General features: G+C 38.6%; 5 protein-coding genes across 8 annotated transcripts; 2 read left to right on the plus strand and 3 right to left on the minus strand.

Annotated features, from left to right (window-relative positions):
• Positions 1-353: 353 nt before the first annotated feature.
• On the minus strand, positions 354-4,862 carry RB195_021482 (uncharacterized protein; the record flags this gene model as incomplete). The annotated part of the gene is made up of 15 exons (XM_064208238.1): positions 354-460; positions 533-629; positions 1,510-1,668; positions 1,747-1,849; positions 2,106-2,218; positions 2,334-2,443; positions 2,522-2,618; positions 3,007-3,232; positions 3,300-3,377; positions 3,447-3,595; positions 3,665-3,745; positions 3,950-4,049; positions 4,268-4,412; positions 4,471-4,626; positions 4,790-4,862. 15 exons carry the CDS (start codon positions 4,860-4,862, stop codon positions 354-356), a joined length of 1,794 nt encoding a protein of 597 aa, XP_064064119.1.
• A 169-nt stretch (positions 4,863-5,031) lies between these two features.
• On the minus strand, positions 5,032-8,198 carry RB195_021483 (uncharacterized protein; the record flags this gene model as incomplete). Of its 2 annotated transcripts, XM_064208239.1 has the most annotated exons (7): positions 5,032-5,124; positions 5,580-5,693; positions 6,385-6,491; positions 6,574-6,666; positions 6,798-6,902; positions 7,194-7,196; positions 8,156-8,198. In XM_064208239.1, the coding sequence occupies 7 exons, from the start codon at positions 8,196-8,198 to the stop codon at positions 5,032-5,034; spliced, it is 558 nt and encodes a 185-aa protein (XP_064064120.1). The 2 variants fall into 2 exon arrangements, with proteins under 2 accessions (XP_064064120.1, XP_013301486.1); XM_013446032.2 differs by lacking the exons at positions 7,194-7,196; positions 8,156-8,198 and having other exon boundaries at positions 6,798-6,900.
• Positions 8,199-8,876: 678 nt separating this feature from the next.
• RB195_021484 (uncharacterized protein) lies at positions 8,877-12,620 on the plus strand (the record flags this gene model as incomplete). 2 transcript variants are annotated; one of them, XM_064208240.1, is made up of 8 exons in its annotated part: positions 8,877-8,987; positions 9,959-10,061; positions 10,635-10,810; positions 11,559-11,640; positions 11,690-11,841; positions 11,893-12,030; positions 12,316-12,409; positions 12,466-12,620. In XM_064208240.1, the coding sequence occupies 8 exons, from the start codon at positions 8,877-8,879 to the stop codon at positions 12,618-12,620; spliced, it is 1,011 nt and encodes a 336-aa protein (XP_064064121.1). The 2 variants fall into 2 exon arrangements, with proteins under 2 accessions (XP_064064121.1, XP_064064122.1); XM_064208241.1 differs by lacking the exon at positions 8,877-8,987 and adding an exon at positions 9,867-9,872.
• An 854-nt stretch (positions 12,621-13,474) lies between these two features.
• RB195_021485 (uncharacterized protein) lies at positions 13,475-15,734 on the minus strand (the record flags this gene model as incomplete). The annotated part of the gene is made up of 5 exons (XM_013446034.1): positions 13,475-13,642; positions 13,726-13,854; positions 13,919-14,065; positions 14,118-14,240; positions 15,663-15,734. The coding sequence occupies 5 exons, from the start codon at positions 15,732-15,734 to the stop codon at positions 13,475-13,477; spliced, it is 639 nt and encodes a 212-aa protein (XP_013301488.1).
• A 484-nt stretch (positions 15,735-16,218) lies between these two features.
• RB195_021486 (uncharacterized protein) lies at positions 16,219-19,805 on the plus strand (the record flags this gene model as incomplete). 2 transcript variants are annotated; one of them, XM_013446035.2, is made up of 11 exons in its annotated part: positions 16,219-16,255; positions 16,356-16,479; positions 16,539-16,608; positions 16,675-16,789; positions 17,151-17,323; positions 17,399-17,518; positions 18,302-18,527; positions 18,596-18,728; positions 19,273-19,393; positions 19,531-19,608; positions 19,689-19,805. In XM_013446035.2, 11 exons carry the CDS (start codon positions 16,219-16,221, stop codon positions 19,803-19,805), a joined length of 1,314 nt encoding a protein of 437 aa, XP_013301489.2. The 2 variants fall into 2 exon arrangements, with proteins under 2 accessions (XP_013301489.2, XP_064064123.1); XM_064208242.1 differs by having other exon boundaries at positions 16,231-16,255.
• Between the last annotated feature and the right edge of the window lie 1,786 nt (positions 19,806-21,591).

A 21,591-nucleotide genomic window follows, 5' to 3' on the forward strand; every position in this document is an offset into this window, starting at 1 on the left:
CTCATAAAAGGTCGGGAAAAAAGGATAACGATCACATTTCCAAAATATACTTGCCATTCATGTGATATTTTCGAAATGTTGTGTAAATTCTAAGGATTTGAATGAAGTCATCCTGCTTACTGTACTAACTAGGAAATATCTTGCTACGTAACTAGATATAGCTTAAAAACTGAGACACATACGACTATGACCTGCATCTAAGCCTAAAGACATTCCACCGCTCACTGTTCTCGTACAACTATTCTGAAGTCCCTCTCAAAATCTCACATAAACCGAAAAAAAAAACAGGACTGTAATTACTAAATACTTAATAAGCCCTAACTCAAATATTCCCCTAATCGTACCCTAAACAATCACTTTTCATCACGAGATCGCTGAAGTTCCCGTAGCTCTTGGATGAGCTTATGAGCGGCAGCAAGTTGCGCGGTCTGATTTCTTATGATGGCTTTCAAATCGTCGACTAGAAAGTAGTATAACAAAGTAATATCCTGGATGGAATTGTTAGTGGCGATTCATCTATGAAATCCTGTACCTGTCTTTGCTTCAACGTGTAAATATTCCTGAACAAGCTGAGAAGCAGTAGGTCTCTTCGACGGGTCGGAATGTGTCATTTTGAAGACTCTGGACGCCTGCAATAAAATTATGGTTGTACCAAATGTGAAAATTCACTGCGAGTAGCAGAAATAGAATTATTAAGAGGACGGAACCATCTTTATAGAACTAAAAACTAAGAAAAAATGAGGATCGAAGGAACAGATCGAAGAAAAGTATATATTAAATGAAGTAAAAAGTCCTGGCAGAATTTTTTTTCGCTTTATTTCGACAATGAAACTAACATAGTTAAGATTAACTAATTTAGATCAAATATACGCCATTTTGTTCGATAATTTTCGTCCATTTTGATGACAATTTCATAATCCCGCAATTGGAGGAGTCCTCGCCCTTATAGGCAAGAAATTTGGACAATTCATTCTCACAAGCTTTCCCTGAGGCTGGTTTTGTACCATGTTTTGTACCAGAAAATTTTACAAATGCCTGAGAAAGTCTCTCGAATCCACGTCTGGACCATACAACGTATGTAGTAGAACCACCCATCCAAGCGTCGCTAAAAATGTGTGCGGACTGGCATTATCTTTATGGAATACTACACCTATTAGCCATTTCTCGCCGCTTTGGGGGTCTGCTCAACGCCACTGGACCACGATCTTTTTTCCATTTTTGTCCTCTTAATTTTCAACTTGAAATCGCCGTAGAGTGCGACTCGATGTAACGTTTACATCAACAGATATGGCTCACAAAAGATATCTAGCGAAAATGCTCAGAACTTCTTACTTCACCTTTTCACTCTCATTGCTTTTTTTATATTACACCTGCAAAAGAAAGCTTTGAGCAGAAACCAAAGTGGAAGTGTTCCTATAAGGTTCCCTAAGCTTCATTCAACCAATTTACAAAAAAAAAACCACATAATACAGAAAAATACAGTCCGATAAACCAGTTAAATCAGCTTACCACTGAAGACCAGTTCTTAGCCAAAATCGGAAAGCGTTCCAATAACTCTTTCTTACATTTTCTGTTACGTACAACATCAAACGCTTCGATTTTTTCCATACTTGTATAAAACACATGGTATGCTTCAAGGAGTACCATACCAGCAGCAAAGATATCAACCTAAATGAAGAACAATCAACAGCATCGAATAGTTAGAGATTCAGCTTGGAAAACCAAAAAAACATGAGTGAAACTTACAGCTGGTCCGTAAACGTTACTTTTCAGTTGTTCCGGAGCAGCATACGTTTTTGTACCTGTTCCAGATGTGTGACCAATTACACCGGATAGAGTATCGGATTTTCTGCAACAAAATAAATTAGTTGTCGAAATACTTATTAATAGTAATCACCATTCAGAAAATAAGATAAATTTTAAAAAAATTCTAAGAAAAGATGTGTTCAAAAATGCTGCAGTTAGCTGTTAGCGAAATGGAGCACTAATGTAGTAGATAGGTACATACTGCTGTCAATAAAAAGCTCAGAGATCACCTAATTATCATAGTTGTATCTCTATTTATATTCCATTATTGTCTACAAAAAGAAAAGAAAAGAACATACGTTCCCGATGATTTTGAAACAGTCCCATCTTCATTGTGTGCACAAGCCAATCCAAAATCTCCGAGCAAAAAACGGATCCGTTCACCTTGATGTTTGAGGAATATGTTACTTGGCTAAAACTGAGACGTTTTCTCGTCGAGGTTTTTGCTAATACATAAGAGATTACTCAAAATGTAAGAAGAAAGACAAAAGAAAAGTAAGGAGACAATTTGAAAAAATTATAACAGCCTTAATATCCCTGTGAATGACGTTTTTCTGATGAATAAATTCAATAGCTGAAAGCATCTGAGTAGCTAGTTCACGGTTAAACGCACCGTCGATAGAAAGTTCATCAAGACCTGCAAAAGCAAAACTCGAAGGAATCAGATGTTTCAAAGAAAACAAAAGAAATAGAAAAGCTGAATATATGCACTAACCTATTTCTTTGATTTTACTGTTTCTTTTCTTCAAATGTTTTTCGAGATTAGAAGTGCACAATTCCATTTGTATGTAGATCTCAGTGTGCCAAATTCTCTGGGAATTTTTTTTAAAGTGGAAGGGACACCAGTAACCTCCTAGTCCTCTTTTCTTGAAATATAGATATGGTGTATCGAATTTATAATACTTTGTTTTGCAGAAAAAGCACACTATCTTCTTTATTCTTTTGAAAACTTCTTGCGCAAAATCCAATTTACTGATGTAATGCCATGTTGGTTTCAAAATCTCTCAAAAGAGATTTTAAAATGTAAGAACAACAGAAAAGAGAAATTCAGGTTCACAAGGGCTCAGATCTGTCTTTAGAAATGAACATGTTGTGAACCCTGTTGCTCTATGGAAACAAAAACGGAGCTGATAAGATCACCCTCACTTCAAAGACAAAACAACTCATGAAACAATGAATAATAGAGCTGTCAACATTTACCTGTACGTTAGCTTGAGTTGGTCGAACTATTTTTACAGTTTTTGCTGATTTCTCGTAAGGTTTTATAGCAGTATGATAGGAATCCCCGTCCGATCCAATCGCTTCATCGGAGAACTGCGGTGAAGATGCTTGATCATGTTCACCTCGTGCCCAAAATCTTCCAGGTCCGGTAGTAGATGAACTATTATCAGATGAAGAGAGAGTGATTGTTGTAGCAGTTGCAGACCTGAGATATATGATGCGACTAGCAGTTTAGAGAAATCAATCGACTTTATTTTCCCCTGAACACTTACTCAGAATTCTCTGTAGTTACCGTCGTTGTAGAGTTAGACGGTTCAGTTGAATTCACATCTTCTGCCACATCGTCATCCCTTTCGAATTACACTTCATTATAGGATAGAAATGAAGATTTCCAACATAAAATTGGAATATATACTTACACTTCAGTAATAACAACGGAACTAGAGGATTGAGTAGCAGTAGGGGCGCTAGGTCCAACCATCTCACGAAGTATTTCGATCCAGCCAGTATGATAACGTACGATATTGTCATGTTGAAGACTAGCCAAAAGGTGTACTTCATTGAGAAGCTAAATATTTCTCGGATAAGCAAACAAGCAAGAAATTACTACTCCTACTCCTGAAAAAAATCTACAAACCTTCACGGTAAGTGCTGTGTTATTAGATTTTAGCGGTATCTTCTTGATGGCATAGTAGCATCTGTCAACTAGACATTTCACCTAGGATGTTCAATTTAGATCAAGATATTTCGCACTCCATATCTATGCAAATTAGAATAAACAAGAATATCGTCGTATGAATCGTCATCTGATCTTATACAGAAATTTCCATGTTTTTGATGCAAATCCAATATAAGAGAATCTATTCTAAAGCTATTAGAACAAGTAAGAGTAGTTGTAAATGCAAGAAAGAAAGAACAGGACCTTCCATACAGTACCGAACCCGCCCGATCCAATTCGCTCAATTTCTTCAAAATCGATACGATATCTACTCGACAAAATCGTACATTTCTCAATGGAAAGTCTATAAACAATACAGATTAGAGTGCACATAAAAGATATATTCAGACATATATAAAATATATTTAAATGGGAACTACTGTCAAATTGAAATTTAAAAATTTGAAAACTTTAAAATTAATGCCACCTCTTAAGTGTTTAGATTTACTAGAATTGAAAATACGCTCAAATTGAGTGACATTTTCAAAAAAAAGTCGATTTTCTCAATGCAATTAACCACACCTTGCATCCACATTCGGATCAGAAGTGAAGCAATTTTTGATAACTGTTGACACAATTCCGGCAAACGTTCTACGAACCGACAAAAACTCTTCCGAGAACACCAAACCGGGCACAACGTTCATCTTTACAAGCATTAGGCTGAGTTCTTAAACGAAAAACATCACATAGAGTGCACATTTGGGTCCCAACTACAAATATCATACCACTCTTCACATAATCCCTGATATTATTTGGTACGGACTCGCAGAACACATCAAGAAATGCAGCAAATAGCACTCGTAATACTCGATTTTGCATAACAGCATCCTTTTCAGTGAGAGCATGAACAGCAACCAATGCATCTTTTGTTTCTTCTTCATCTGTAGAACTTAATTTACTGAGTGGTAAATGAAAACGACCATTTATATTTTATATTTCTAGGAATTATCGGACCCGAACAATCTACCACTGATTTCGTCTTCATTCTCACTTTTTTTTTCAGGAACCTATGATCAACAGATGGCTTAAAAGAACAAAAAATACCTATAGTAAACTTTTGCGGTGGCCTGTCCAGATATGCATCAGCATCTGCGACCCACCTTTGCGAAACAACCATCTTCTAGGCAGAAATGTATAAGAGATGTATAAGATCTTTAAGTTTACTATTATACACGGTATGTACTAGGAACTTAATCCTAACAACTACTACGATATTTAATAAATCTCTTTATTGCTTCTCAATACAATCTTTGACAATAGAACAACATAGAAATTTGAATCAAATACTAGTAATCACAAGATCCATCTTTCCAACCATCCCTCCATCTTTCGAACACTTTACTGCAGTCGAATTCAGGTTTACCAGTCTTCTTATTTACCTGAATCAAAACTCAATCATTTGTCATAAGAACATTTACCTTGTAGATTGTCACTTCTTCTACTGCAGCATTTGCGAATTATAGTTATAGTATAAATAGTGCGATTTGATTTACATGTAATGTCATTTTTATAGCGATGAAATCGAAACCATTACCAGGTTGAATTTAAATCCAAAAGGGCTATGCACTGGCTTACTACAACCAAGGAAATTATCTAGAAACTTCTTGAGAAGATGAGACGGGGACCAGTGAAGTACAAAAGAATTGCTGAGTTATTGTTGACTAATGACTTATTTTCTTACGAGAATTTGTATTTCTCTCAACATTCCCGTGCCAGCCCACAACGTACATTACATAAAACATGTATATCCAACAGCAAAAAGCACAAAAGCAAAAAAAAAACTCTTTCGATGACAAAAATAAAAGAACTAAACTAAATTTAGAACAAGGCCCACTCTATTGTGCAGTCGACACATCCACATTGCAAATTCCTTACGACTTTCAAGTTTGGGCGGGTCATTCTTCAAGTCTTTTCTCAGATCCTTTGCGCAGAAATCACATGGATAAGTCTGAAAAAATCGCATTTTAGTGACGCAAACTGAAACAAATGTGTAGGTACAACCAAAGCTATACAAATATGAACAGTAGCCAGTGCTCATGCACTCCTACACAGAAATCAACGGGCGACTAACGAACGGCCACCACTAGATCCAGCAAAAGGTAGTAACCCATAATTGTCTGGACAAAATGTGGTTGGGGAGGGGGAGGGCATTCAGTGGCGCCCTTATTTCCCGACGCTCTAATTTGCTCTTTTCTCTTAGTAACTTAAGTTTACTTGCCATAGATCTTCTAAGACTAATGCTTAAGCCTTAGGGCTCCGATCGATTTGATTGTTTACTTCGAGAAATACGGGCGCCACTGAGTGCCCCCCACAACTACATTTCACCTTAATTGTCGTGCCAAATAAACACAGAGATTATTTTCCCAGTAGTTTCTCACCATGTAAAACGAGTATAGAAGACATAGCACTGCATAACAATTCAAGACATGATCACATGTAACACTCAAAAATGAAATAACACGGACAACCACTTGCTGATCATCGTACTCCAACAACAAACGGAAGAGAGTGAAAGATGCATTTTTTTTTACTGAGATGGACAGAATAGTAACAAGATAACCTGATAATTGATAACAAAGAGAATGGACAAAGCACTTCTGGAAACTGTCATTCTCAGAAGCCTTAAAAATGGTTCATACCTTAGCTAAACTATCCATAAACTGAGAGACGGTCTTCTTCTGATCTTCGTTAGGATTTTCAGGATAATAAACGCTCATTGTATGAAGGAGATTCCACGTTGAACGACCTTCAATGTAAAAAAAGAATGAAGAATAGAGATAAAATATTGTGAAGTGCTATTAATCAGAGCAAGCTTCACGTGAAATTACCAAGTTCATCCTTATCAACAGGACATTCTTTAGGATTGTGCGAAGAGGAAGCAGGAGAAGGTGATGGCTCTGCTGTTGTTGATTTGGAGCTACCTTCAATGATTCATTGCGATACAAAAAAAAATTCATGGTGAAATCTAATAAATTAGAAGAAATCTTACTAAGAATTCCAAAGAGGTGTTTATTAAAGACAAAATTCTAACGTCAAGAATCATAATCCGTACCTCCTTCACTTGCCTTTTTGTTGGAGAGATCTCTGGCACGTTTCATGAGTTCCTCTACACTTACACAAGCTCTACACGGCTTTCCGTCAGGACCTATTTCCATTACTATAACAGACTGAATACTTATTTACACTCTATTTGTGAAGACAACATTTTTTATTACATTCCTAAAACGAGCAATGTTCCATGTAAATGAAGATAACCTTCTAACAACCCTAACATACAAACGCAAAAACCACAGTTTTATTGATTAAAACGATAGATACCAGTTATTCCCTATAAATTCTGAGTCGTCAGCCATCCTCAGAATATATTATCTACAAAGTAATTATTGGCCAGTTCCTTCTAAGATCTAGAACATTCAAGGGAATTCAGATTCTAATATCTTGCACCTGCCTTCTTAATATTGTAGTTCAAACGTAGATAGAGTTCTTCTTCTGATGAGAACTCTCCGTGGTGCGTAAGCGGTCCAAGTCATATTCAATGAACCATCATTATGGCATCTTTACCACGAATTACTGAGTTATTCCATCAGTCACTGAAAATAGTGAACCTTAAACAAAATTTATAAGGCCCAAACTAAAGCCGCAACACAGCACAAGCTTCGTGAGAGATACAGAAAACAAGAGGGAATCAATCTCGGCAAGTGTCCCCACCAGAAACAAAAGTCTATTCAATTTCGAAAGCATATCCAAAGAAAGAATAACGAGAAAAAACTCAGAGATGAGGACAAAAACAGAAATTTGTCGTTGATAACCTCGAGCTAACGACGAACAACCGAAAACCCGAAGACCATCTGTAAATGAGTTTCGAACTTTGAAGTGATGCAAGAAATAAGGCAGTGGTGTGAATGCAGACATTACACATAACCACGGCTCAGATGGGGAGAGAATTTGAAGCGCTGCAAAAGGCGGCAAATAACCTAAACTTTTCTAATGGATCTTTCCATAATTACTTAGTAGCGGTCAGGAATTTCTTCCTGTTTTTCCATACCTTACGATTATGTATCTTCAATTCTGTGCCATTTTTCCCTCTTTGACAAAAATGGAGCAATGTTTAGGATGATTGATTGTCCCACAAATATATGTTCTAAGTTAACATGGTATGAATAAGAGCTAAGACACACAGGAAGTGGAACACGACCTTGGAACGGGAATTTCGAACGATAAACTCAGGTGCCGCATTGGCACTGGATTTAGTTCAATTACTGCGCGAAATGCAAGAAAAGTACCTTCTACAATGTTTTGTCTTGTCAGGATTTTTCTGTTATTTTTTTCAAAAGTAGGGTCGCTATAAACATGTACTGAAATACATATACAGGAATTGTTGTGAGGCGGTTTAACTGATTCCATGCGAACCAGCCAAACCAACATGTTGCGAACACTGTCTGGAGCAACTCATTCAGCATTAATTTAATGACAGAAATTTTAGACTAACCCAAAGGGGAAGTTATTTGCGTTGCTGAAGAGAAATAAAAGAAAACTCCTTGATTACAAAAAAAAAATGAGGAAATACAGAGGTTGAATTTTTAAATCTGAATGTTTGGCTGTCCAGAGAAGAAAATCTAGGTCAGCAACTTTTTGGTATACAACTGTCATGTGCACAAATGCGCAGAAATCTGATTGCACTTCTTTGAAGACTAACTGGTTTTTTTTTTCTTACAAAAAACATAAAGTGAAGTAGTTACCAGTGTCTTTTTTTCTGCAATAGCTCATAGCATCTGACAAAATTGTCCAGAATAGAAATCTAGCGTCCATAATGTTCATCTTAGCGCAACATCCGATGTCGTTCGTTCGTGCTTACGATCGTTTTTCCTAAAATTGCAACGATTTCGTCGTTGATGAAATCGTGGGTTGAAAGAAATGACCTCGTTTAAGACTGCTGAGAAAATTGAGGTTTCTCGAGACTATTTTTTGTTGCGATGGGTGTATGTATATCTCGGAAGGACGAATATTGAACGGTGCGATGCAATCGGAACCGCTCGGTCGTATCCGCTGAGCGCGAGCGATGTTTCTCCTCACATTCTCGTCTCGCTAGTCACCTCGAACTACTCGCTCTGATACTTATCTTAGCACAACGATGCTTTGGCGAACGGTCGCCGGCTACGTGCTACTCGAACGTCATCGACCGTCGCCGTCACCGATTAAGTTGACATTTCTACAGCTTGCATGGGCTCTACCTTATTTATTGGTTTGTATTATTGTGTGATTTCTACCTTAGTTATTTCATCTATATCTGACGTAAGAACTGAGAAACAGCACATCTGACTCAGTTCCCATAATCGTCGATCGTGTCACAGATCCATGACAGCCGGAAATTTGTATTCTGATAGTCCATGACTTGATGGGATCTGGGTTATGGTTGGAGGCAGCTCTTACATACTCAATGAGGTGTATTCACAGGGTCAAGCCATGGCTTTCGCTTTAAAATGTCATTAATAGATTATATTTGAACCGATGCATTATATCATATAACACTACATTATATTATGTTTATATTATATTATGTTACATTATATTGTGTTATGTTACATTGGATATTCTTTACTTTCATATTACATTTATTATATTATTATATACGATAGATTATATATTATACTTAGATTACATATCCCCCCTCTTTAGACAACTATCATTCTATCTTTGAAAATACTCATCTCAGTTTAAACAAATCTAGGATTTATGAATCTCCTAAGATAAACATTTTACATGTTAAATTCATCACCCCACGAATCCGAGGTGGAGTATTCGCATACGAGATCGTAGATTAAAGAGAGGAGGGATGATTCCGCCCATTTCTTCCTAATTTCCGTAAAAAAACGGCCCGGAAGATATGGCTTCGGGCGTTCCGGCATATTACTTTCTACAAGAAGTTCGATTGGAGCGCGCCAGCCAGTTCGACTGCAGCCGTGTGCACGCGCCGCATCCTCCGGGCCGTTTTTTACTGCAATTAGGAAGAAATGGACGGAATCAGCCTCTCCCTATAATCTGCTATGCCGTATACGAATACACCACCTGAAATCCGTACCACCTCAGATTCGTGGGGTGATGCCTTTAAGCTATCTCGTGGATGAATGTATTTCTTTTTTTTTTACAAAAACGTGCTTAAATTTAACAGAGCTTACTCAGTAGTGGACTTAGTAATTATATAATTATTTCCAGCTTGCCAACTACCTCGAACGGTCACTTTTACCGTTACGTCTCCTATGCTACACTCAAACCGACCTTCTCTCCCCAGAACCGTTAAACAACGATGCTGCACAATGTAAGTATTCTTAACAAGAAGTTATTACCGTAGTTGTTTTAGAAAACAATGGAGACGCAAATGCTTTGTATTTTATATATCAAGTATTATGTACAGCTTTACGCAAGTTTTTGTAGTTATTTCACATGGATTTTGAAAAAAAAAAGCACCTGAATTGCCAGGTCCGGTAAAAACACCAACGGTAAAGGGTAAAGTTTTGGAGTTGATCACTCTTTTATGAATGCCCCATTGCGTTCGACTCCAATTCAAAATCGTTGGAGGTTTTACGAGCTTGTGGAGAGCGCATAAAATGACTTTCCGGGCAAGGCGACGTATTAAGCCAGCGTTTTTATCCAGACAAGTGTGGTACCCCAGTTCCTTCATCACAGAAAGATGAGAGATTTGGTTGGCTTAGGGTGGTTCCGAACCATCGACCGTGTATGGTCACAAACCGTCTACGATTCCGATTTACTTGTGCAAAACATAGAATGTTTGACTATAGTATAAATATATCAGATATATAGTATATTACATTAGATATATTAGTTCCGTCCAATACTCAAACATGTACTAGAATTTTCTATTTCTTTCCAGGTGTCCGGCAATACTTCCCAAACCGTTCACCTGATCCAGACTGTATGCTGTCAACAACACCGAAAATCATACTGAGGCCTACACTTCCAGATCAACCACAACGAATTCTCTTTATAAGAACTGGTCCAAAATCTGTGGATTATCGCAACTTTATTAGGGAGACATGGAAATTGCAGGTATGTAGAAGCTACATTCACTTGATAGCCCTCCTCGGCGACACTTATTTTAAAATCTCCGAGCCGCTTAGCGAAGTTCTCACTGTTTTTGACTTTATGTTGTTGTCCACGTGAATGCTCACGCTGCGCTTATATGACTCTTCTCGCAACAAATCTAGGCTATGGCTTTTTTTTTTTTTGATAGTCCATGCTTCCCGTATTCACACTAGTTTTTAATAACAGAACGTTGGACATTTGAATTATGCCTGCACAAAAAAAAATCTTCGAAGTGCACTTTATTTCAAGTTATGGACGGGTTAATTTGAGTTAATGTTAATTAGCAATTGGTTTAAATTTCGTAGCGATAATGCGACTTTCGTATAAGTAATATTTCTCCCGAAATCTGAAACGAATCTCATCATGTCCCTGAACGATCAGACGAGATGTCGTGAAAATGTTAAAATGTAACTAAAGGTAAACGCCATACGAACTACTTCTTGGGAAGAAAATGTCAGGAAGTAGCTGTAGCTTAAAAATTCTAAGGTTTCGTCTTACGAAATCACTAGAAAATAACCGACAGAACTGCTGCCAAAATGGCGGGAATTTTTCGTTTGAAGCCTCTGGAAACTGTAATCATTCAACTTTCGATCAAAAAATCTCTTCTTTTCTTGATCGCATTTTGAAGTAGACTAGAATAAAAATGTCAATTTTTAGCCGTCAAATAGCTGCCAATTTTGTCATAGCTTACTAATATTCCATCCAGTTATAGGTCGATCTATTTGCACCAGTCGTATTCGTATGTGCTGGTAATGGTGATGATAAAATTGCTTCCGAAGCTAGCCGATATAAAGGTACTAGAATATGTTATTAAAATCAAAAGAGTCAATAAAATCATTTCAGATATGCTACAGTTCGATTTTATCGATTCATATCACAATTTGTCGCTAAAAATGATGGCGATCTATGGATATGTATTGTCTGAAATACCGTCTGTAGAAAACATTATAGTTACTAATGATGATACAATAGTAAACATTACTGCTTTGGCAGAGGTATCATTTATATAGTACTCAATTGATGTTTAATTAAGATCTCATTCACAGCTCTTTCCTCTACAATGGCACGGTCCTTGGATGTTGGGCAAAGTTTCGAGAGGTTATCCACGGTTATTTATGCCTTGGTTACCATGGCATGTTCCCGGTGAAATGTATTCAAGTTTATGTTATCCACGATTTACGCAGGTACATAAACATAAATCACGATCCGTGTAATTACATAGTCATACGATCTGGTTACAATTACGAACCAACGAGAGCAAAAGCCAAAACGACAGGAAAAAGTGGTGCAGAGCGTGAGCGGCTGCGGTCGAAGCGGTGCGCTTAGGATCCGTGGGGGCAGCCTTGCTAGCACCACAGTTCGCAAAGGTCCCATCTCGATCTCATCGGCTTCGAGCGCAGCCGCTCATGCAACTGCACTAAGTTTCATTTCGTTTCGAGGCTACTATATACGTTTATCCATTCATTCAGGGTTCATCGTTCATTTTATCACGGGAAGCAGCACAAGTATTGCTAGAGAACATTTGCAAAACTCCATTCGTACATCTTGATGATATTTTAATGGGTAAGTGTCTAAATTATTTGGAAGCGTCCATTAACCGTCCCAATACAAATATTTAGGAATCATCGCATCCTGCACACGACTGAAACAGCTCCACCATGGAGGCTTTGACAAACACATATTTGAAGATTTCGTGGTATACCATTATCAGTACTCTCGACATTCTCCATTGCACTTACGGCAGCTGTGGAGCTCAATTCCAGTATCATCTTAGTTCCATGGAGGCTTATTTGAGCATTGTGTGATACGTGTGTAAAACAAAATAAAGATACATTCATATATGTATATTCAAATCCAAGCAGTCATCTAAGTGGGATGAGAAGTCCTTTCATATATTTGGTGGATAGGTGGACAAGGAACAGCATCAAATAGGTCAACGTGAGTCTCATAGGACCACATTTTTTCGTGAACGAGAAACAATACCCACGTGGCAATATTTCCCAACGAAATGCATAGAACTCAGGGAAAGAAAAGGCTTGTAAATGCAGGCAATGACAGTCCCAGTAAGACGTGGGAGAAACTCGAACATGTCCCGAAGCTAACCTACTGATACACATGAAGGGGAGAATTTAAAGGAACTAAAGTGAACTGCCAGGATTTCCCATTTCTTTCGTACCTCTAGATCATAGTTATTAACTTGAAATGGCTCAACATCTTTTCAAATATGAACTGTGAAATGTTACACCTAGAACACCGCTAAATCAAACTGGTAACAAAAGCTACGCACATTCTCTTACACCTCATTATGCCTTCCTATGGAGTAAGTATTAACTAGATTTACCAAGAATTAAAAGAACCACGATCGCGGAAAACAAGTCTTAACGAACCTAGCACGGACAGTTCTAGTGACGGGACGACGGAGAAACCAACATATTCTGAAGCCGTTCATAACTATACTCCTCAACAACCACAAAATTCAGTAACACGTGAAATATTTCTCTCATAAAGCATTCATTTAATAATACTGAGTACCCAACCATGCACTGCTACATCGTAAATCTTCTATCAACAATAAACAAACTTTTATCGTTTTAACAGGCAAATGATAAAAGCCGCAACAACAAAAACTTAGCGGTTAGACTTTGCTACACGCTCCAGCTCGTCCTTCTTCTTGATGGCATAGCTGTTAGACGACCCTTTGGCAGCGTTAATGAGCTCATCAGCTAGGCACTCAGCGATTGTCTTGATATTTCGGAAAGCAGCCTCACGTGCACCCGTACACAGCAGCCAGATAGCCTGAAATTTTCAAAGTTAATAGAGAAGTAATGTCATTGAAATTCCTACATTATGGATTAGTTAAAGCAGATCGTTATGCCAACCTGGTTGACACGTCGCAAAGGTGCCACGTCGACAGCCTGTCGTCGCACAGTACCTGCACGTCCGATACGTGTGGAATCTTCACGCGGACCGCTATTGATGACAGCATTCACAAGCACTTGAACCGGATTCTTAAAACATTTTCACTAGAAACAATAAAAAAATTAACTTGGAAACACTAAAATGTAAAAGTACCTCTCCAGTTAGCAAGTGAATGATTTCGAATGCATGCTTCACAATTCGCACTGTCATCAGCTTCTTTCCATTGTTACGTCCGTGCATCATCATTGAGTTGCACAAACGTTCAACAATCGGACATCCAGCCTTGCGGAATCGCATGACCTGAGCACAAAAATATCAAGATAAGGTTAGCCAACAAAACGTGGAGACTAACCTGGTAACGTCCAGCCGAGTGAGGGAGGTACTTGGCGCATTTATCCTTCACGGCAATGTAGTCAACAAGGGTAATGTCAGAAACATTCACGTCTTGCAACGACCATTTGCCGAAAAGCTTCACCTATAACCGAAACACTACGCGAAGTGTTAAGTTATCATCTTAGCCAAACAATATAAGAAAAGAGTTCAAAAGTTATACAAAAAGCAAAATAATTACAAAAAAAGGTCGAATCACATTAACAATGCATGGTCCATACCAGCAATACATACAATCCCTATGGTCGAATAGAGAGTTTGGGACGCAGACTACGACCATGAACGCAGTTCTCTCGAATTGTCGGGGAGGACGTCTGGGGAACGGATTTTATTCCTATGTGCTTGCGAGGTACGGTAGAACGCGCCACTTCTTACTCGTGTGGGTTCCTTAGTAGCCTATTTATTGGTTTTACTTGAATAGATGGCTGAAGAGACATTGATTTTCAACCGCTCGATAGTGTAAGCGGCGCGTGCACGACTGTGGTGCGTTTTCACGCGCGTCGTAAGAACAAACAACTTTTTTCATGCAGTTTTCCAGAACGATTAGGACGAATTGAGCGAGGCCACCCTCACACTCTAAAATTCACATCCCGAACTCTAATAGTTACCCACAGAGACCCATCATAGTCAGTTTGCTGATACGCTGCTGTCTTTAGAGTAAGTGCTGAAGATAAGATTAAAATAGTAAAGTAAATACAGGAAAAGAAAAGCAACAAAAAGATAGCCACACTCGGCTCAAAAAGGAATGATTTACGGTGCAGTTACGTAAACGGTTGCGCTCAAAGTGGTGCGGTGGAGCATAGCGATTAGAATCAAGTGGGGACCCTTACTAGCACCGCTCATCACTGCAGCTTGCGTTGGTCCCACATCGATCCCATCAGCTGCTTTCTCCATCGCACTGCTTCGAGGAGCAAAAAGCGGAAAGCATGTCAAATCGAGAAAAAAAAATCAAAAATAAATTCTCTCCAAGTCAAAAAAAAGTCGCAGAATTAACTTTGAAAACATGGAGAAAACAACTGCAGTGGAACTATATAAGTGAACTTTTATACTCAGTAATTCTGGTAGTGTTATAAAAGAAGCGGATCTTTAATAATAGTTTACATAAACTATGCTACGATGACCGCCAGATTATCCAACCTATTCCAGAATAAAGAGCGCCAATAGTAGGGTTTCAATTTCAAGTTACATTTAATGGAAGTAATTCCGCAAGCGGGCACAGTCGCCATTGTAAAAGTGAGGAAAACACCCATCAATGATGCGGAAGCGATTTAACACCCTCAAAATAAAATGGTCACAATATGACAGCGAATTTTGAGTACCTAAAAAAGGGGAAGTGGGAATTTTGCCAAGAACCAAAACCAGGTGTTTCAATGCAGAGACTTTGAAGCACACAAAAGGGGCACCAACGCAGCACTTACAATTCGTAAGAATAAATATTTTAAACATAAATTTTAAAAAAGAGAATATCAAGAAAACTAGATGATAATTATGCGGGAAATCAGCAAACCTCAGGCATTTCCATGGTAGGAACCTCAGCCAAAGCTTGTTGCTCAACCTGTGTAGCCCAGTCGTCGGACATTCTGCCTAGGAAAAATAGCGAATTCACTCTATTATTTCAAACGAAGAAGATCTTGACGAATAGAAAAGAAAAGCATAAATATCAGAGTTCAAATCACAAGAAGCAATGAAACATAACGAAAAGAAATGAATACAGAACAAATACATTGATATCTTCTACATTGTAGAATTAGGACTATTGAATAACATAGATCAAATGCTGAATGAACACTTATATACTCATCCCAGAATAAGAAACACTCATAAAGTAGAGTTCAAAAATTTTAGGCCAACATGGGAACGGGTGAAAATTAAAGGACGGATCCAATCTGCGTTACAGTAGTTCTACATCCGTTACCGCATCGGGACCAACTCTAATCGTTTTCGAACGTTTTATTGCATCGACCAATCGTCGTGTCACACGACATTATTGAGGCGTGGCCATCCCGTACGTTCACTTTCGAGTCGGGGCTACTCGAGGTCTTGTGCTTTTTCGCCTCATCTCCATGGTAGGAAATATGCTGGTACCGTTAGTACTATTAAGTAAGTTCGTATTCATTCCATGTTACAACATCTCAAGAGTTTTTTTTAAGAAGTCTTTCGTAGGTCGTTATGAAGGTTATTGCATTGGTTTTCATTACAGTTGCCCCTGCATGTCTTGCACTTTACACCTCTCGGGATGATGTCGTTGAACTGACATCCGCTAATTTCCAAACCAGAGTGATTAATAGCGATGAAATCTGGGTTGTCGAGTTCTACGCTCCATGGTTTGTTTCCATAAACTTCCAAATTCGGATTTATTTCAAATTCAGCAATATCATTATAGGTGTGGTCACTGCAAGAACCTCGTTCCGGAGTATAAGAAGGCTGCAACTGCTCTCAAGGGGATTATCAAAGTCTGTTATAATCCATCTTTTAGTTTTGATCTATTTTAGTTGTAATAATGGATTTGTGCCGTTTAGGTTGGTGCCGTGGACATGACCCAGCATCAATCCGTTGGTGCACCTTATAATGTCCAAGGTTTCCCAACTATTAAGATCTTCGGTGCAGATAAAAAGAAGCCAACAGATTACAACGGTTAGTTCTTATCAGAATTTTACTACTGGGGAAAGCTACAAGTTTTTTTTGCTGTATTCTTTGCTATGGAACTCACAGAGCATTTCACCGAACTCCAACGTCGCTCTAACTTCCACTTACCACTTCTTTTACTTGTTTAATTAAGTGGTACAGTTACTAAGGTAAAGTGAATGAAACGCACTCAATTGTTTTACGTCCTAGGACGTGACATTGTGGTGTGCAAATATTTGGCGGTGAAGGTCAACGATTGATGGTAACCGCTCAACGTGTAAATAGAGATCTGTCATTGGAATCGTATTCGCCGATTGATGCCTATTTACTTCGCTAACGATATGAATACCGTTTATGAACTCTATTTCAGGAGCGAGAACAGCTCAAGCGATCACCGATTCTGTTCTTTCGGAAGCGAAACGTGTCGTATCTGGACGTCTTAGTGGACGAAGCACCGGTGATTCTGGATCAAGTGGTGGCAGCCGGGGTGGTAGCGGTGGAGGCAATGATGTCATTGAGCTTACTGACTCCAACTTCGAGAAGGTTTGCTAATAACCATTAGTATTAACAAATATTTTTTTCTGTTAGTGAAATTGGAGTTTGAATAGTGATTTTTAGCTGGTTTTGAACAGCAAAGACGTCTGGCTCGTTGAATTCTTTGCACCATGGTGTGGACATTGCAAGAACCTTGAACCTCATTGGAAGGCTGCTGCAAGCGAGCTCAAAGGAAAAGTCAAGGTATTTGCCTCATTTAACTCGCAAAATCAATTTCTCTATACTGAGAGTTTGGACGAGTACCAGTTTACCTACGTTGTAGAATAAGAAATTAGTGTTTTAATTGTTTGCAAAGTGGCTGGGTCACTCAGAAACAAGGAAAGGTTCACATGCAGTATGGAAATAATCTTCCGCTCTCTCTTTCTCCAAAAAGACTTTAAAATCTTCCACAAATTATGTCGTTTGGTGTCAAACAAGTCCAAGGCAACAGGCTTATGTGTACTACGCTAAAATATTTTTAAAATAGCATGGCCAAAGGTGCAGGTTTTTTAAACACCTCTTGATTAGTCATCGAGAGAACTTTTCTTTCAAGTTTCTTTTTTTGCAGAAGCTGTTAGCGTTCCTCCGTAATTTGATAAATTGTGCTTCTAGTAGGCCTTTGTGTTAGTTATCCTTTTCCGACGCAATATAGCCGAATCGTTTGGTTTTTATTGATGCTTGTTCCTTTATGTATTGTGAGCGCTATTGAAATTTGAATGTGATGCTTTTGATCAATGTAAAAGTCCAGCTTGTTGAAATTCCTGGTACATTGCTATTTGTATGACAAATAATGACAACAATGTATGACAATTAACGTTACAACGTTACGTGAGTAAGGGAAAGTGCATCTCGCTACTAATCGAAGAAATCTTCATGTTTCCAAAAAAAAGTCCTTGAAGTTCACCACTGACGATAGTTTTCTCCATTCGACATAACCCTTTAGATAAACTTTTTCTAATAGAAGAGTTGAATCACTTTAATTTTCAGCTCGGAGCTCTCGATGCCACCGTGCACACCGTCATGGCTAACAAGTTCGGTGTTCGTGGATTCCCAACGATCAAGTACTTTGCTCCTGGATCAGACGCAAGCGATGCTGTAGACTACGACGGTGGTAGAACCACTTCGGATATCGTGAGTTGGGCAAGCGCCAAGGCACTTGAGAACCTTCCTGCTCCAGAAGTTGTTGAGGCCACTAATCAACAGATTGTCGAAGGTATACTAGTTGTTTCCTCGTTCTACTCATAGTATATGAGTACCATTTTCCTGATAACTACCCTTCAGATCAGTGCAAAGAGAAACAACTGTGCATTTTTGCATTCCTTCCTCATATACTGGATTGCCAATCTAAGTGCCGCAACGACTACCTCGCCATCCTTCGTGAACTCGGAGACAAGTTCAAGAAAAATGGATGGGGGTGTGTTTACCGGCTTTCTGTTTTTAAATAATTGGACTCCTTTAAACGCCGAATCCTTTTTACTTCTAAAGCAGTCGTATTAACTCAGTAGTTTTCAAAAGAGTACCCTACAACTACCGGCACGTGACAAGCACTGCCTAGTACGTACTTTTCCGAAGTAATGGTATGGTGCCAGTTGTTGGTATGACATATTTCGGAATGCACGCGAACACTACTATAAGATCCTGAATTTTTATAAGGGAAAAATCGCACACTTTGACTAGTTGAAATACTCACTATTTAGTGTTTTCTTTCTTGGTGGAAAATTCCAGCATAGTTTGAAAACACCTGTGGTAATGCTTTTAAATTCCCCGTGATCGTACCTGTATCATCATCCACTTCTGTCCTATTTTTTTTAGAAATTAAATTTGAATTTCCTTTGAATTGCGCCCTCTAAAGGCTGCACAACTTTGAATTTCGTGTTTATTCAACTGTGTACATGAAAATTGACCAAGTTTTGCTAATATGGAAACATCCTTCATTTTTCCAATTTTTTGCATTCTAGATGGATTTGGGTTGAGGGTGGAGCCCAACCGGAGTTAGAAGAGGCCTTCGGAATTGGAGGTTTCGGCTACCCTGCCATGGCTGCTATGAACTACAGAAAGATGAAGTTCGCTATGCTCAAGGTAACTAGAATAACTTGGAGAGTTGATAATTTGTCAGAATTGTCTAATTATGCCAATATTAATTTCTTTATAAGCTATATATTGTGGTTACATCTGCTTTCCTTTTTTCTTTTCATTGTGCCTATGTTTTATTTCAGGGATCATTTGGCAAAGATGGAATCAACGAATTCCTCCGTGATCTTAGCTATGGAAAAGGGCAAACTGCTCCTGTTAAAGTGAGTGTTGATTTAAATTTGTATCTTCTTGTCTTCAAAAGTTCTTCAATACTACTTCGGCTTAAAAAAAAATGTTCCAGGGAGCTACATTCCCAAAAATCATCAAGAAAGACTCTTGGGATGGAAAGGATGGTCAGCTTCCTGTTGAGGAAGAAATTGATCTCTCCGATGTCGATCTTGATCGTACTGAATTGTAATCTAAGTAGTCATTTGATTAACTAACCTAGACAATTAATTTATGATCAGTCCACATTACTTTCTTCGTTTTCATATCGGGTTCTATGTTCAACTTTTTGCAAGTGAATATGGGGCGTCGAGATCCTTCTGAGGTGTTTATGGGTTTCGTGTTGATCATTTTTTGCTGCCATTGGCTAAAATTGATCCCACATGAGTTCATAGTTACTTTTTTTTGTAGAGGAGACTCGTTCTAGTGCCTGTTAATTTATTTATTTATTGTTTTGTATAATAAATGTTGTTAATTAGTAGCGGTGCAACAGTTCCTATTGCTCTATTGCGCTAAACCATTAGTCGCACGATTGAAATCGAATCCTGAATTTAGGTTTGATATCTCACGGAGATAATTGCATCAGAGAGAAATCCGTGGAATACCCGGCATTATGTGCAAAATTGTGTAAATTCCTGGATGTATTCGTCGAAAGCAGAAACCACATAGATCCAGAAAAATCGCGCCTTGTGATAGATTTCAACGCTTCCAAACACATGGATCTACCACTTTAGCAAGGATGACAGCAAAGAGATGTTATCTGTTTTGCAAACGGATGTGATCCAAAAAATCCAGCAATCCTTAGCAAAGCGTCGTTGAGCCGGCAGTACAGCAATGCTCGAAAGAAATCTGTCAATGGAAGAATTGCATCCATCCTCATACGCGAATTTTCTCATTCTCCAGACATTCGTAAATCCAAAAAGTTTAGATGTCGATAGAGTCTAGTGACAAAAACAACACACGGTCGCGTCTGGAGGAGATCGTCTCCTCTTTCCTGCGAGAACATCTCAATGACACCACGAACCCTATTTTCCCTAACCACTGTGTGCTGATTTGACTGATATTCGGTCTCTGCATGTCTCTTTCACATTTTTGAAAAAAAAATAATTTTATTAGTACAACTCAAAGATCAAGAATGTAATTACTATCGTTATCAGCAACATCTAGCCACTTAATGGGCAAACTCCCAATGCCTTTCTTTCAGAATGAGATGGTCTGCGACTGTAAAAGTTCTTTGACTGCGTTTTTGGGGTCATTGTGGTCTTTGAAAGTTTTTTTTTTCGCGCAGAAGCTGCTTTAGGGCCCGCAGCGGGTGATAATTGAATGAGACAAGGTCCGTGCTCTAGGGAGGATGGAGGACACGTGTTCACCATAAACCCTCCAGAAATTAACGCTTCAGCTTTGCCGTGTGAGGTCTCGTGTCCTTGTACAACAGTACGTCGCCATGCTTGCCTAGCTTCTGGATGTGATTCACGTGAAGATTGGTGTTGATTGTCTGATTGCCCATTAACCGCTCCAGAAATTTTTCGAATAAAACTGGCAAAAAAATTTAAAAGCGAAAGAGAAAAAAAAGATGAGCAATTAATCAATAACCAATTTTGTTTTGAAATTGATGTGAATTGGAATTACGGCGGTGTACAGACCTTTACCACACGACAACCTCGAGTAACAATGAAGAGTCTCTGGTGCCTCAAAATTGAGGTGCCCTTCTAGATCTCTTGAAGTAGTTGAGGTTTATGAGCTTGTGTTACCCTGTACAGTGACTAGTGAGGAGTGACAATGTATGATGACAGTGTTTTTATCCTTTGAGACAAGTCTGGTACCAATATATCGACACCGGATGGATTAAAGGTTTGACTGGGTTCCGAACCATGCACCATGCAGTCGTGGTCGAACCTCTTACCAACTGCGCTACATTCGCTCCAAAAATGAAAAGTCGGTCACAACTAATAAGGAAAAACTAGTACATTACATTAGTG

This window comes from Necator americanus, chromosome X (assembly GCF_031761385.1).
Source record: "Necator americanus strain Aroian chromosome X, whole genome shotgun sequence".
In the NCBI taxonomy this organism is placed as follows: domain Eukaryota; kingdom Metazoa; phylum Nematoda; class Chromadorea; order Rhabditida; family Ancylostomatidae; genus Necator; species Necator americanus.